At 42.0% G+C, this 15,804-nt stretch overlaps 2 protein-coding genes across 2 annotated transcripts; both read left to right on the forward strand.

Moving 5' to 3' along the window:
* The first annotated feature begins 10,753 nt into the window (after positions 1-10,753).
* LOC112312394 (tripartite motif-containing protein 75-like) lies at positions 10,754-12,130 on the forward strand. Its single transcript, XM_024568841.2, has one exon. It carries the CDS (start codon positions 10,754-10,756, stop codon positions 12,128-12,130), a length of 1,377 nt encoding a protein of 458 aa, XP_024424609.2.
* Positions 12,131-12,929: 799 nt separating this feature from the next.
* Positions 12,930-15,573, forward strand: LOC112312331 (tripartite motif-containing protein 60-like). Its single transcript, XM_024568731.2, is given in 4 exon segments — positions 12,930-12,968; positions 14,194-14,710; positions 14,713-15,505; positions 15,507-15,573. Coding segments are annotated over 4 exon segments (1,416 nt in total).
* Positions 15,574-15,804: the final 231 nt, after the last annotated feature.

Here is a 15,804-nt window from a genome sequence, read left to right on the forward strand (position 1 = left end):
CAGGATCGTGAATTCTCCTTTTAACTCTATGACCGCTGCCAACTCACACAGGTTTTGGAGATCTGCACCCCTGTGGAACAGTAACCATGTTATCTCTGCCATGATTGTTGTCTTAGTCCCTGACCTGATTGCCTGTATAACAACTAAACTCTGCCCAAGTTTCTGGGTGTCCCACTTAAACTTAGTTGTGTTGGACCACCTACTTAAACACTCACAAGTGTCTGTAAGTAAGCAGATGGTGAGATTAAGGAAGACCAAATCAACACAGGATTTAAGCGTTAGGCATATCAGGGCCAAGGCCCTGATCTCTCTACTCACCTCCTGTACACCAACCAAATGTCCCCACCTATCCCCACTAAACACAAACCCACCATCACTGAGTCGTCCTAGAAGGAGTTCCGTAGGCAGCTGCAGACCAGGCCCTCTGGGTGCTTTGTCACACACAGATATTAGTCACCCATTAGGTCAGGTTGGGATCTTGGTTTCTGTATCTTTAGCAAGCATCTGGATGACTTATGACATGGCTCACCGAGGAACCCGAACCATAATAAAAGCATGGATTCCCTTGTGAAGGCTGTCGAGGCCTTGCTAGAGTTTCAGCTCAGGAAACCTAGGCTCCTGCCTCCTGTATCCACATCATCCCCTCCGCCAGTTCACCTGGAACTGGCTGTTGTGGCTGCATCTGTGAGATCGATCTCCGAGGACACTCACCAGTCACTTTAGCACACACAGAAATTCCCTTTTTCAGCCCTCAAGGCTCACATCTGGGTCTCCACATTTTTATCAAGCATTTCAGTGATTTAGGACAAGGCTCTGAGAGGACCCAGGAAACCATAATAAACCTCATGCTTTTTAAAAGTAAGCCAAGCCCCGCAGGGAATATCAGTGAATAATGTAACAACTATGTGTGGTGTCAAGGGTGCTGTGCTGATGGAGTATCATTTCATAAGGTGTATATAAATGTTTAACCACTCTGCTGTACACCTGAAACTAATACTGAAGGACAACTGTAATTGAAAAATAAATACAAATAAATAAATAAAATAAACCGAACTCAAATTTGGATTGCCTTAGAGGTACAATGTCTTAGCCTGTCTTAGCTGGGCACAAGCAGATCCCAGGAAGCCGCCCATCTTACCTCCTGCATCCACAGGGTCCCATCTCCTAACTCATCTGAGCCGCTGGCCCTGGGCAGGTAAGTGTGGTTGCTGACACCTGTCTGCTAGGAGGGTCTTTGAAGCCAGTCTGACACCAGATCGTATGGTTGGCCCTGTGACCCTGACACATATATACATACACACCACTAGGAGAGAGAGGGTATTAGGACCCGGACCACAACCACCAGAGACCAGTGGCTCCTCCCTGGCTGAGGAAGGGGTGGGCCAGGGTGGGATGAGAGGATGTTCAGAGATGCTGCTTGGTGGGGTGAGGGATCTCCTGTGATTCAATCAGGCCAGGAGAGCCCAGCAGTCCTGTTCATAGGCATGAACTCATTTGCACCTTTGTAATCTTCTGTTGATTCCTCTCAACTCCATTTAATCCCATCTTCCCTGCTGAGGAAACTGAAATCTGAAAGGCTGAGGCCCATTCCGTCTCTCACCCAGAAATGTAACTCTTGACTCCACTTTCACACTCTCTTCAGGGTGTTCAATCTCAACCTTGTGCAGTACAAGGAATGGGGGGCTTTACCCTTCAGTTTCAGGGGTCTGGGTTGAGTGCATCCCTTGCTCCCTGCATATTCACAATAAGCTGTAACCTGTTCCCTTGATTGCAGAATCTCCCCCACCCTGCCCCGCCCTGAGTAGGGGAAGTTTATAGAGACGACTCTGGACCTATCGGGCACACAGAAGAGAAACTGTGAGACAGGATAGTAAGAAACTAGGAACACTCCTGGGCAAGTAGAATGACGAAACAGACAAAAAAAAAAAAATTAATGAAGCCAAGGAGTTTGTGCAATTTACAGCCAGCTAGTGAATCACAAGACCTGTCTCCTCTAACCAAGGACACTTGAGAGTAAAAGATTTGTACCTTTCCTCTGTAACCAGAGAATCCATAACCTCCCTGGCCTAAAACCACAGGCCTCTGGGGAAGAGAAGGAGAGGAATTCTAATGCCAGTGGAGAGGTTACACCGGAACAAAGGAGCCAGTTTGGGAAGAAGCTGTGGACTCCCCTGTTAGCTCCCCCTCCCAAGCGATCCCCCTAGGAATTCCCCCCTCCCTAATTCCTATGTTTCCTTTATATAAACTTGCTTCTGATAGCTCAAGGTAAGATGGATGTTAGGGTTTAACCTGCCACCTCCTCAGACTTCTAGCTTCTGATATTAATAAAAGCACAATTATAATCCAATCCCTGCCTCTGCTTTTTGGCTGAGTGGTGACAGGCAACACGAGCCCCAGACTCAGTTGCCCTCCGATTTCAATGGTTCAGATTCTGGAATCATTGTCTCCAAGAAAAAGAATGTATTTAAAGAACCAATAGGCTATATTTTCTGGTGGATCAATGTTTCCTCCAGTATTTTTTACCCTCTTGTTTTCAAATAAAAGCTACCATTCACTGAGTGCTTTACTATATTAGAGACCCTGTGTTCCATGGTTTACTCAAACATCCCATGGGAACATCACAAGAATTCTGGATTGCAGAAGAGAATTCTCTCCCACAAACAAAAGTTGAAAGGAAGGCTTAGCACGGAGACTTTCTGGGAGCTACAAGGACGGAATGTTGCTTCTTTGTGCTGCCACAACAACCTCTTTCAAAATGCTTAGATATCTGTACTTTTCATTACTATTTGACCGGGTAATTAACAATTGAAGAATGCTTTCTGAAAAAATAATCAAAGGAAAGGAAAATCTTGATTTATAAGACAATTTCCACGCAAGCAATTAGTTATCAAATGGAAAGATTAGAGACAAACCACGTACATGGGAGACATAAGGAGCTTGAGCTGCTATTTATTTACTAGCTAGGTGTCCTAGGAAAACTTACTTAATTCCTATGAATTTCATCTTTTTATGCAAAATAAATGTAAACCATGTCATGAAACAGCCAAACTTGTAAAGAACTTTTTTCTTTGTGAGGAATTTTTATGAGTTTAGTTGAGTCACACTGAGGACATATGCCTGGGAGCAAGAACTCAAATACTCCACAGAAAAAGGTTCACACTTTCTTTTATGCATTGGAAATCAAGGAGCGAAGATAAGGACTATGACGTGAAGGTGGGAGAAAGCAAGGTGGGGATTTCAAAGATATGTTACCCGAGATGCACAGAAACAATCAACAGGTCTTGCTTAAGGCAAACATAAGCGAAGAAGTTACAGGCCTGGGGCAGGACTACCCCCCATGACCTGTCCAGGTAGAAGTTTGTGATTAGATCACCCTGTGAGGTTACTGTCTATAGAACCTCTTTTTTCCCTCTACAGACAAAAGTTACAGTGATGTTGTTCATAATAAAAGAGGATATATATTATCTTAGTAACAGACACAAAATAGTTATTCCATAAATGATACTAGCATTAGATCAATGCCCCACAAAAAATAAATGGATACGGAATTAGTAAGCTATAAAAAACTTGAAGTGCAAAGAGACTTTAGGAGTTATTGGTCTCAAAACCTTCTTTTTTAGTTTTTTTCTTTTTTCTTTTAAAAGAGGGTATGTTATTTTCTATAGACTAATGGAAGTGCCTAGAACTTCTGCATATTTTTACTCAATGGATAGACATCATATAAGGTAAAACTTTTCCAACATTCTGATTTTGTGGAAGGAAAGGGGGGGGAGCATGGGAAGGAGATTGTTCTGCATAATTTAAAAATACATCTTTATTAATTTTTGGTGCAAGTTAATTTATATAGCACAAAAGGATATAATAAAAAAATGAATGTATCTGAGGCTGTTTCAACTCAGCATTTCACTTAATTCCACCTATCCATCTCTCTAGGAGCCAACACTCCTATTTTTCCACATGTTCTTTTTAGTAAAATTTAAATCTGAAAAAAATAATTTAAAAAATAGTAGTACAGTTACCACATGTATACTCATCTCTTAGATTGCCCAATGAACATTTGCTTTACTACTGCAATTCTATGTATCCATTCTCTTTATCTATACCTTCATTTAGCTAAAGCATTTGAAGGTAAGTTGCAGATGCCATGGCACTTTCCCACTGAACATTTAAACTTTGACATCATAAAAGGGAGGATGTACCGTATTTTTTGGACCATAAGACACTCCTAGATTTTAGAGGAGAAAAATAGGGAAAAAATTTTGAGACAAAAAATGTGGTAAAATATTTAATAACATAATATTTCACCAATGTAAATGTAAGGTACATTCAGACTATAAGATGCACCCCCCTTTCCTCCCAAATTTGGGGGGTGCATCTTATAGTCTGAAAAATACAGTATTTTATAGGATCACAATATCATTATTATATATTCAGAAATAAACTGATTTAAATGAACACATAATGTCCACATTTGTGGACACATTTTTCATTGTTTGAAAGCTATTCTTTCTCTCTCTACTTCTTTTTTGTTAGATTGACTTTTATAAAGACTTCATGCTAATTGTCTTTTTACTAGGGAGTGGGCTGGGGTGCTGACAGTCCGAGAGCCCAATGGTGTAGTCCTCAGCAGAGATCCTAGTGAGCTCGGTACGTGATACTAAAAAAGAAGTCTTAACAATGAAAGAAACAAAATTGTCATTAAGGACAATATCTCTTAGAAGACCCAATGATACTGGAAATATTGGGGGGAACACTTTGTAAAGTATATGGATGACTTAACCACTATGCTGCACAACTAATACAAAATAACATTGAATGTAAACTATAAATAAAAAATAAATTTAAAAAGAAAAAGAAAACCCAGTGAAACTACAGATGATTTATAAAGACTTTACTGGGATTTTAGCAAATATTATATAAAAGATCAATATTCATACGTGAACAACAAATAAGTATATCCATATGTGAGTAAAATAAAAAAGAAAATGTTTAAAGTGAATCTGATATAATTGTATCAAAATGTAAAACAGCTAATAAAGAGTCTAGGACTAAATATGCAAGAATATTAGGAACAAATCATTAACATTACAAAGGTCTTCTTTTTTAAAAAAAAGATTTTATTTATTTATTTTTAGAGAGAGATGGAGGGAGAGAGAGAGAAACATTGATCCGATCAGTTAGTTGCCTCTTGTACTCCCCCAGCTGGGGACCTGGCCCACAACCCAAGCATGTGCCCTGACTGGGAGTTGAACCAGTGACCTTTTGGTTTTCAGGGTGATGTCTACCCCACTGAGCCACACCAGTTAGAGATATAAAGGGCTTCTTACGCAGTTAAAAGAGCCTAGAAAACCTTTAAAATGTAAAAGTATACCACACATGCATGATTGCAAGACAATATAGTGAAGATGTCAGTCCTCTCCAACTTTGACTACAGCTTCAATGTAATTGCCAATAAAATACCCAAGGACATTGCTTCAATAATAAAATATGACTTTATTTATTATTTTGTTTAGCTATGTTGAGACAATAAACTAGACAGGTAAATACATTGTGGGAAACATTAATCTAGAGGAGAAGATAACCTACAAATTCTTCAGAAAACATCTATAATGTTTACACTATCTCACATCCAGTCTTTTCTTTAAAGGTGGGAACACATTTAAAACGATGTGCTGATACAGGATGAAAGTATGTGACACATAGGTAGTGTAGAATATGTAGGTTGCTGTCACTTGAAGATATACAAGGAGAATGTTCTCTAGACAAATATAATAAATATAAATCACATTGACATCTGGTATAGGCTATTTGGAAGTTTCTTCAAAAAGCCATTAAAGTGGAATTGCTCTAGAAAAGCAAATAGAGGAGAGAAAGTCTCTGTGTAATCATTCTACCATGGGAATCTTTACCTTAATACATGGGATATCATTTTACCTTTAAGAACCTTTCCAGAAGACAGTTCTGGAGTAAAGGCATTTGTGTTCCTAATTAAAGAAAATCTTTATATTCTCCTCAGTGTAGATGGCTATTGCCATAAAGAGGAGGCCAAAACCTTCACTCGATGGCTCATCTCTCTCCTTGCTGGTGGAGGATGTGCTGTGATGCCTGCATTCCAGGCTGCTGGTCAGAGTCCATGGACAGTGAGCCCTCTACCAGTGGTGAGTGAGTATCTGAATGAGAGCTATCAATGAAGGGACAGAGCCTGAGAATGATCAAATCTGGATGCGGACATTCAAAATTAACTGAGGATCTCACAAAAGGTCAGAAGCACCAGGAAGATTTATTTAAAAATCAAACAAACTACACCTTATGCCTCCTAAAGGCAAAACTCTGATACATTCCACCCAGATAAACCTGTTCACTAGAGCTGTCACGGCACTGCCCAGTCATAGCCCTGTAACAGAATGAGACGCTTCCTCTCTCTAGTGGCCTGCAAGCTAATAGCTCCTGCTGTCGACATGCTAATTAACTAGAGGAATTAGCAGGCCCCTTGTCAGCGGAGGTGGAAACTTTTTCAAAACTGTACAGGAGTCTCCATATTTTGTAGTCTTCCTTGATCTCTTTCTAAGCCTACCGGGCTAGGGCCAGCACTCACACCTTGTCCCTCCTTCCTTCCCTTAACGATAAAAGACGTCTGGGTTCCAGATGCTCTTCAGATGGATTTGAGAATTAGGTCTCCCATCTTCTCCATCAATCAACCTGTCCTTGCTCCCAACTCTGATCTACTGAATATTGGCGTTTCTTTTGAAGCACCGGACACACCAACCTTGGGCCTGTAACAGCCTCTCCCTCACCTTCCTTCCACACCCCTACAAAGTCCCCCTCTCCTGAATGAGCAGGGACAGGACAGATGTTGCTACTGGGGGCTCGCCTGCCGCACGTGAGCCTGTGGAGGCTGAAAACTGCGGAATGATTTCGGGAATCAGAAAACGAAGACAAGGACAGATTCTCGAAACACCTCCTTTAAGGGGCGGAAGGTCTTAAGACAACCTCCAAAGAACAGGCGGAAACTGTTAGGCAATTTCATTTGAGAAAAAACAAAACGAGGACTTGTCAAAATATTCCATGGATTCAGAAACCAGGACACTGATGGAATTAGAGGGGAGACTAAGTACAGGACGAACAGGAGGTGAACACTTAGCAGATGCCTTCCAAGAGGAAGACGGGAAAGGCCCTGAAGGCCGGCCACTTGGGACCACTGCCTACCGGATTGGAGGAGGGCGAGCAGAGGGGTGGGGCTGCGCGGTGCCCTCCGACCTGGAGGAGAAAGACCGGATGCTGCGGGGGGTGGGGGGGGGGAGGAGCCGACAGCGCCCCCTAGGCGCCAGGGACGCTGCTCAGCTCCTCCCCTCTGCGCAGAAGCCCCGCCCAGCCGACTCCGACCGGGAGCGCGTCGTGGTGAGCGGGACTGACGGACGGAAGGAGCCCGGATCTGGGGCTGAACCGAGTGGGGACAGACCGAGACGGGTGCGGACTGGGGTGAGCCGGCACTAGCGCCTCGCCGTGGTGGGTGAAGTTGAGGGGGGAACTGGCCCGCTCAGAGCGGCTTGGGGGCTGCAGGAGAAGCGGAGCTTCTCACTGGAAGTTTTGAAACAGGTTTTCTGGCGGCAGAGAGAATAATTTAGTGGTTCGGAGGCGCAGGCCGTGCGGGAGGGGCAGTTACGACTACGCGTGTGGAGTGACCTGACGTGCGCCGCTCGCCTGGCCCACGCCAGACGCAGGTGCGGGCAAGCCCCGGGGACTCCAGGTGAGGACCTGCTGCGTGTCAGGCCCTCTGCTCAAGGCTATTCCGGTTTCTTGCTCGATGTACTTCCCTACTTAAGCTTTTATACGTGTATCCGATTAGTTAATTGAAGATTAAATATTTACTGATATTTTCACAGGTGCGTATGTTCCCTTTTCACTCTGCAACAAACTGTGGAATTTGTTTGGTGAAATGATGTTTTTGGTGTTTCGAGGACTCCAGAGTGAATTTGTACATTAAACACATTTTGACAGTGTTGAGAAAAAATCAGCAGACCTACAATTAAACAATCCATATAAGGATGATGCATCACCAAGCGAATCTGTAAGAAGCAGACACTGACAGGGGGAATTTGAAACTATCTAGAGATAGAGTCGAACCCCACAGCATCCGAACCCACAACACTGGCCCCACTGCAGAAGCCACTCCAAAGTCTAGGTTGTTACCTGTACTTCTGATCCACTAGCTATTAATTAGAGGTCCACACGACCCCCTCTTTGGGTTCCATTAATTTGGTAGTGGGGCTCACAGAACTCAAACGTTTATTTAGGCTTGCCACCTTCGTTATAAAGGGTACAGATGACAAGCCAGATGAAGAGGCACCAAGGGGGAGATCTGGAAATGTATTGAGGACAGGACCTTCTATCCTTGTGAAACTGGAGTGTGTCCCACCCTCCCAGCATTTGGATGTGCTCCCCAACACAGGAACTCTTCAAATCTCCATCAGTAGTTTTTACAGAACTTAATCTCCAGCCCCCAGAATTCAGTGGGTTGGCCTGAAAGTTCTAATCTCATCAATTGGTCTTTCCGATGACCAGGCTACTATGTGTCTGTCTTGGCCCATGCTGTCACATCATTAGTATAAACTCAGATGTGCTAAAAGAGGGCTCCTAATAACTACTAAAATACGCTACTATCTCTCAGGAAACCTCAAAGGTTTTAGGATCTGTGTGCCAGGAATTAGGGACAAAGGCCAAGTATATTTCTTGTTACACCAAGAAAGAATTCACAGAAGAAAACTGGAAATACTATTCAGAAATTCTTAAGTTTTGTGCCACACATATTCTTATTGTTTAAAACCAGATGCTCCAAGAAGTTTATTTAAGTTTATGTGTAGGCTGACACCAAACTGAAAGGGAAGGTGAATGTAATTTTCCTTTTTACATTTCCTTTTACATTACAAAAAAACAAAACCCCTTTTTTTAATCAAAGAATATTTTAGGAGCCCATAATAGGAGAGAGAATATAGTAATGAACCCAGGTATGAAGAACCCAGGGGCTATAATTATAAATCTTTTGCCACTCCTTTCCTACAATCCTACCAAGTTCTTACCATTTTTGTGAGACAAATCCAAAGACGACATAGGAGTTCACTTGTAAACTTTTTATTATACTTTCCAAAAGAATTTACAAACTTCCAATACCATCAGTAACTCAATCTAACATAATTGTCATTAATTTTTTTATCCACAGATATCCAACTTCCATATTAAAATTTGATCAAGTATTTCAAGGTGGAATATAATTAGGTTTGTACATTGTAATTGGTTAGTATGTACTTTATATCTACTTTAATTCCTGTATTCTTTCTCCATGAGTTTTTTAATTTTCTTTTTACTTTCATGTCAGGAAACATGGTTGAATTTTGAGTAGTTTATCACAGTCTGTATTTTACTAATTACTTAACTCAGTGTGATATTAAAGGTTTACCAGAGAAAAGGCAAATAGTATGTCTCCGGAAAGAGATTTATTTACAAGTATTGGCTCACAAGGTTATGGAGGCAAAGAAGTCAGATGATCTTCAGTCTGTAAGCAGGAGACTGGAAAGACAGTGGTGTAGTTGGAAGGCCTGACAGTCTGAAAGTAAATGGTACAGATTCAGGTCTGGGTCTGAAGGGCTGAGAACCAGGAGCACCCAGGATAGTAGGTGGATGTGCTAGCTTATTCAGTCCAGCAGAGAGTGAATTTAATGTTACCCCCAATTTTGTTGCTTTCAAGCCCTCAATGGATTGGATGATGCCCACTACATTGAGGAGGGCTTTCTGCTTTGCTCATCCACCAATTTAAATAATAGTCTCTCCTAGAAGTCCTCTCACAGCCACACTCAGAAGTAGTGTTTCACCAGCTATCTGGGACTTTCAGTGGCCCAATCAAGTTGACACATAAAATTAACCAGGTTGTCCTTCACATATTTCTCCTTCCCTTACATATCCTGTAAGTAGGTGGGTAGGCCTCTGTTTGATGAGATTTAGGTTCATTTTTATAGCAAAACATCTTTATAAATAGTGTTACTCTCTCCCTTTAACAGTTCTGGTATCTGTCATTCTTTTTGTGATGGTTGAGGCCAACAATAAATTTGCCTAGATGGATTAATTCTTTTAGAGTTGCAAATTAGATGATAGTCTTCACTGCTAACTCTTCTTCCTTAAATATTGTCATGATATTGTTTTGGTCTACCTGAGGGATTTTTGTTTTAATTCTCTAATTTTTTAAATTGATTTTAGAGAGGGAGGAAGAGCAAGCGAAACGAGAGAAAGAGATGAATTTGTTGTTTCACTTATTCATACATTCATTGGTTGATTCTTGCATGTGCCCTGACCAGAGATCAAACCTACAACTTTGGTGTACCTGGATGATGCTGTAACCAACTGAGCTACCCAACTAGGACTCAGGTACTTTTCAAACAGGGATGGAGGGATTAATGCTGATTGAACTGTCCTTTAAATGACAATATTTTTGGTCCACAGAAACCACATATGACTTGGATTGTGCTGGGTTTTTGACTACGAGGAGACCACAGATGATCTACAATTGGAGAAAAGGCATTAAATAAGGAGAGGGTGGCAAGAAGGCTGGACATCTGCTGGTGGCTGGGACTTTTTTTGGTAGCTCCTGCTGCCTTCCACAGTTAGCGAAGATTAAGAAAATGTCAGCTTCTCACTATTCCTAGCTCCTGGAGGATCACACTGACTGCTGAGAGTCTCTTCCGACAGAAACCTGCACTGCACAATGGACTTTGCAGCCTCCCTCGATGAGCTCCAGGCAGAGGCCAGCTGCCCCCTCTGCCTGGATTACCTGAGAGACCCAGTGACCACTGAGTGTGGACACAACTTCTGTCGCTCCTGCATCCACCAGCGCTGGGAAGATCTCCAGGACATCTTTCCCTGTCCTGTCTGCCTCCATCACTGCCCTGACAGGAACTTCAAGAGGAACACTCAATTATGTCACATTACAGATATTGTTAAGCAGATTCCCAGCACAGGGAGGGAGAGAGAACGGCAGGAAGAAAAGCCTCTGTGTGTGAAGCATCATGAGGTTCTGACCCTGTTCTGTGAGGAGGACCTGGAGCTGTTGTGTCCCCAGTGCAGTGTCTCCTCAGACTATGAGGATCAGTCCCTGGTACCCATTGAGGAAGCTGCAGCTAGTTACAGAAAGAGGCTCAAAAATTACCTTGAGGCACTGACAGTGGAGGTTGAAGATGCTGAAACAGGATTTGAAAACCAAGTGGCAAATATTTTTGAAGTGCAGAAAAAGATGGAGAGTTGCAGGAGAGAAATACTCTATGAATGTAAAGAATTTAAGAGTTCCTTGAAAGGAGAGCAAGATGAAATCAATGCCAGTCTACTTGTGGAAGAGAAAGATGTTAAAGAAAAACTAATTGAAAATAGAGGGCAAATTTCAAACCATATGCTCATGTTAAATAATATGTTAAGTGAAATAGCACAGAAGTATTTCCAGACAGACCTGGATTTACTCACAGATATTGAAAGTATCCATGAGAGGTATGAAAATTTAGCAACCCCAGCAGTCTTTTCATATGAATTAAAGAAGGAGATTTGCATTCTCCCTCCACATTATTTTGGCCTGCATAAAATGATCAGCACATTTGAGGCAGATTTGACACTGGATCCAGAAACTGCCCATCCAAGTCTCATTATCTCAAGAGATAGAAAAAGTGTGACATATAAGGCACCAAGTGGTCTTCATGACCACCAGGCACTTACTTCTTACCCAGCGGTCCTCAGTTCTGAGGGATTTGATGCTGGCAGGCATTTTTGGCAGGTAGACATAGGAGGCACAGGTGAATGGTCTTTAGGTATATGTAAAGAGTCTTCCCCTAGAAATGCTTTTATATCACTGTCACCAATCAATAGGTGCTGGCACATTGAGCTTTGTGCTAGTATATGCGGAACATGCCGTAGAGGACATGTCATGCAAGTTGGTATTTTTCTGGACTATGAGTTGGGAGAGATTTCATTTTATAATATGAATAACAGGTCATATTTGTATAAATTCTCTGATACATTTACAAAAAAACTTATGCCTTATTTCTCTAGCGCACCTTCTTCAAAATCTCTTACTATCAGTATCATCAGAGACAAATGATGAAAAAGTTAGAGGACAGTTTTGTATGTGGTTATTTTCTTCCCTTGTTTTGGAAGCGATAGTTACAATGGAGATTCCGATTCCAGTTTTGATGTTTGACTGTTGAAAGCTTTTGGGACTCATGCTTCTCTGCTCCCCTTAACTCATACCTGGGAAGGCTGAAGAGAAGGCCCAGGTGCTCCATCCTTTGGTGCAGGTGGGATGCTCCAACCAAGCAATTCCCTAGTAGTGCCAGCACCCTCCCACCACCAGCACCCAGAAACCTCCATAAACACCACAAGCTAGTTCCTCTTCCCTGTGCTCTCAGTTATTTGGGGATGTACTTTGAGATCCACCCTACTCTCCCCCCAAAAAACTTCATAATGCAAGTAATAAACCTTTTAATACACTGCTGGTAGGTGGTGGTGAGTCATCATCAGTCTTAACCTTTGAAGCAAATTTTGCATGAGTTCCGCCCTGACTATGCAACCTGGTCACCACCGTTTGCGTTGTGAATAGGATTATCCAGATGTGAAGTGCCTCTAGCTGGGGTTCTCCTCTGGCTTTGCGTGTAACAGGCTTTGCTTTGCTAGGCAAGGGTGCCCTTTCAGCTTTGTGCTGCTTTGCTGAGTTCTCCCCAGACTGTACTACACGTTTAACTGACCTAAGAAGTCTCAATAAGGATCACATTGTATTTACTTTTTATTATTTTTTGTATGATTTTTGGAATTCTAATTATTTTGATTTGTTTCATATTTTATGAAACCATTTTCATATATAACCTCCAAATGTCACATACTCATGTTTAATATTACATGAAATGGTCAACCTTTTAGAACATGCCCCTCTTTGGAAGCCTGTATGTATATTGTTTATAGTGTTACAAAATAAAATTTTACTTTGTATATCTCTGTACTATGTCTATCTTCATAATGAAAAGATGCTCAGCACAGCTTTCCTTGAGGTCCAAGGGACCCCTGCACTGATCACAGTAGCCATGCCATGCTGTGGTAATCTCAGTTGCTTAGCAAGAATAAAACAAGTACTCATTCTTGTAAAGTGCAGTGTGGGACACTGCTGCACTACCCGCTCAGGAATCCAACTCCCTCAGTCATGGGTTGTCACAGCACCGGGTCACTACAACTAGAGAAAGAGGGAGCATTAAATTGCACACAGCCTTGAAGGCCAACACCAGGAAGAGACACATTTTTTTCTCACTCCATTTTCTAAAAGTTATGGCAAGCCTCTAATTGTCTGCAAGGGGTCTGGAAGAATGCATGTATTGTGAGGTGAAAAGCTACTGTTTGCCATAATTCCTGAATCCAATTAGATATTAGTGAAATTTCCATTAATGATGAGTGCTAGATTTAAAAGTCTTCAACTATAACTTGTGGATAGATTTAACAGACATTTACAATATATAATCCTACAGTGGTTGTTCAGTAAATTCCCATGATAAAGAAGATATTCCCTTTAAGTAAAATACCCTTACAACATTCTTTATTTGGTAGAATAATAAACCAGTATTATTTTGAAATTTTGGTAATTCATTAGAAAGTGAATCATTGAGACTAATGTCTAAACTCAAAGAGATGAGTTGTGGCTGGTGTGGCTCAGTGGATTGAGCACTGGCCTGCAATGAGAAAGGCTGCTGTTTTGATTCCCAATCAGGACAAGTGCCTGGGTTGCATGCCAGGTCCCCAGATGGGGGCATGCAAGAGGCAACTGATTGATATGTCTCTTGCACATCAATGTTTCTCTCCCTCTCTTTCTCCCTCCCTTCCCCCTCTCTAAAAATAAATAAAATATATTTTTTAAAAACGGAAATACCATTTTGTCCACAGAAACCATATGTGACTTGTATTGTGTAGGGTTTTGACCACAAGTACTTGAAGTCACTTGGGAAAATGTGGTGATAAATATAGGAGAGGGTGACAAGAAGACTGGACATCTGCTGGTGGTTCAAACTCTTCTTGGAAGCTCCTGCTGCCTTACAGAGAGAGCAAGGACTGAGCAGATATCAGCCTCTCTCTTTTCGTAGCTCCTGGAGGATCACACTGACTGCTGAGAGTCTCTTCAAATAGAAACCTGCACTGCACAGTGGACTAGCAGCTTCCCTTGTCGAGCTCCAAGCAGAAGCCAGCTGCCCTCTCTGCCTGGATTACCTGAGAGACCCAGTGACCACTGAGTGTGGACACAACTTCTGTCGCTCCTGCATCCACCAGCGCTGGGAAGATCTCCAGGACATCTTTCCCTGTCCTGTCTGCCTCCATCACTGCCCTGACAGGAACTTCAAGAGGAACACTCAATTATGTCACATTACAGATATTGTTAAGCAGATTCCCAGCACAGGGAGGGAGAGAGAACGGCAGGAAGAAAAGCCTCTGTGTGTGAAGCATCATGAGGTTCTGACCCTGTTCTGTGAGGAGGACCTGGAGCTGTTGTGTCCCCAGTGCAGTGTCTCCTCAGACTATGAGGATCAGTCCCTGATACCCATTGAGGAAGCTGCAGCTAGTAACAGGAGGAAGCTCAAAAGGTATGTTGTGCGCCTGAGTGTGGAGATTGAAGACGCAGAAATGGAATATGAACATCGAGCTGCAAAGCTTTTCAAGTGATGAGAAAGATGGAATATTGGAAGAGGGAATTACACTATGAATATAAAGAACTTTAGTGTTCCTTGGAATTACAGCAAGATCAAATTAATTCCATTCTACTTATGGAAGAGAAGGATGTTAGAGAAAAACTAACTGAGAATAGAAGACAAATTTCAAACCATATGTTCATATTAAATAATATGTTAAGTGAAATGGTAGAGAAGTACTTCCAGACAGACCTGGATTTACTCACAGATATTGAAAGTACCCATGAGAGGTATGAAAATTTAGCAACCCCAGCAGTCTTTTCATATGAATTAAAGAAAGAGATTTGCATTCTCCCTCCACATTATTTTGGCCTGCATAAAATGATCAGCACATTTGAGGCAGATTTGACACTGGATCCAGAAACTGCCCATCCAAGTCTCATTATCTCAAGAGATAGAAAAAGTGTGACATATAAGGCACCAAGTGGTCTTCATGACCACCAGGCACTTACTTCTTACCCAGCGGTCCTCAGTTCTGAGGGATTTGATGCTGGCAGGCATTTTTGGCAGGTAGACATAAGAGACACAGGTAAGTGCTTCTTAGATGTGTGTAAAGAATCTTTTCCCAGAAATACTCTTATGTTACCAGCCCCAAGCAATGGATGCTGGCCATATCTCCTCTGGACTAGTTCATATGGTCCATGCTCTATTCGTGTAATTGGGGTTTTTCTAGACTACAAGTTGGGAGAGGTTTCATTTTATAATATGAATAACAGGTCATATTTGTATAAATTCTCTGATACATTTACAAAAAAACATGCCTTATTTCTCTAGTGCACCTTCTTCAAAATCTCTTACTATCAGTATCATCAGAGACAAATGATGAAAAAGTTGGAGGACAGTTTTGTATGTGGTTATTTTCTTCCCTTGTTTTGGAAGCGATAGTTACAATGGAGATTCCGATTCCAGTTTTGATGTTTGACTGTTGAAAGCTTTTGGGACTCATGCTTCTCTGCTCCCCTTAACTCACACCTGGGAAGGCTGAAGAGAAGGCCCAGGTGCTCCATCCTTTGGTGCAGGTGGGATGTTCCAACCAAGCAATTCCCTAGTAGTG

The sequence above is a fragment of the Desmodus rotundus genome, chromosome 9, assembly GCF_022682495.2.
Source record: "Desmodus rotundus isolate HL8 chromosome 9, HLdesRot8A.1, whole genome shotgun sequence".
Lineage (NCBI taxonomy): Eukaryota > Metazoa > Chordata > Mammalia > Chiroptera > Phyllostomidae > Desmodus > Desmodus rotundus.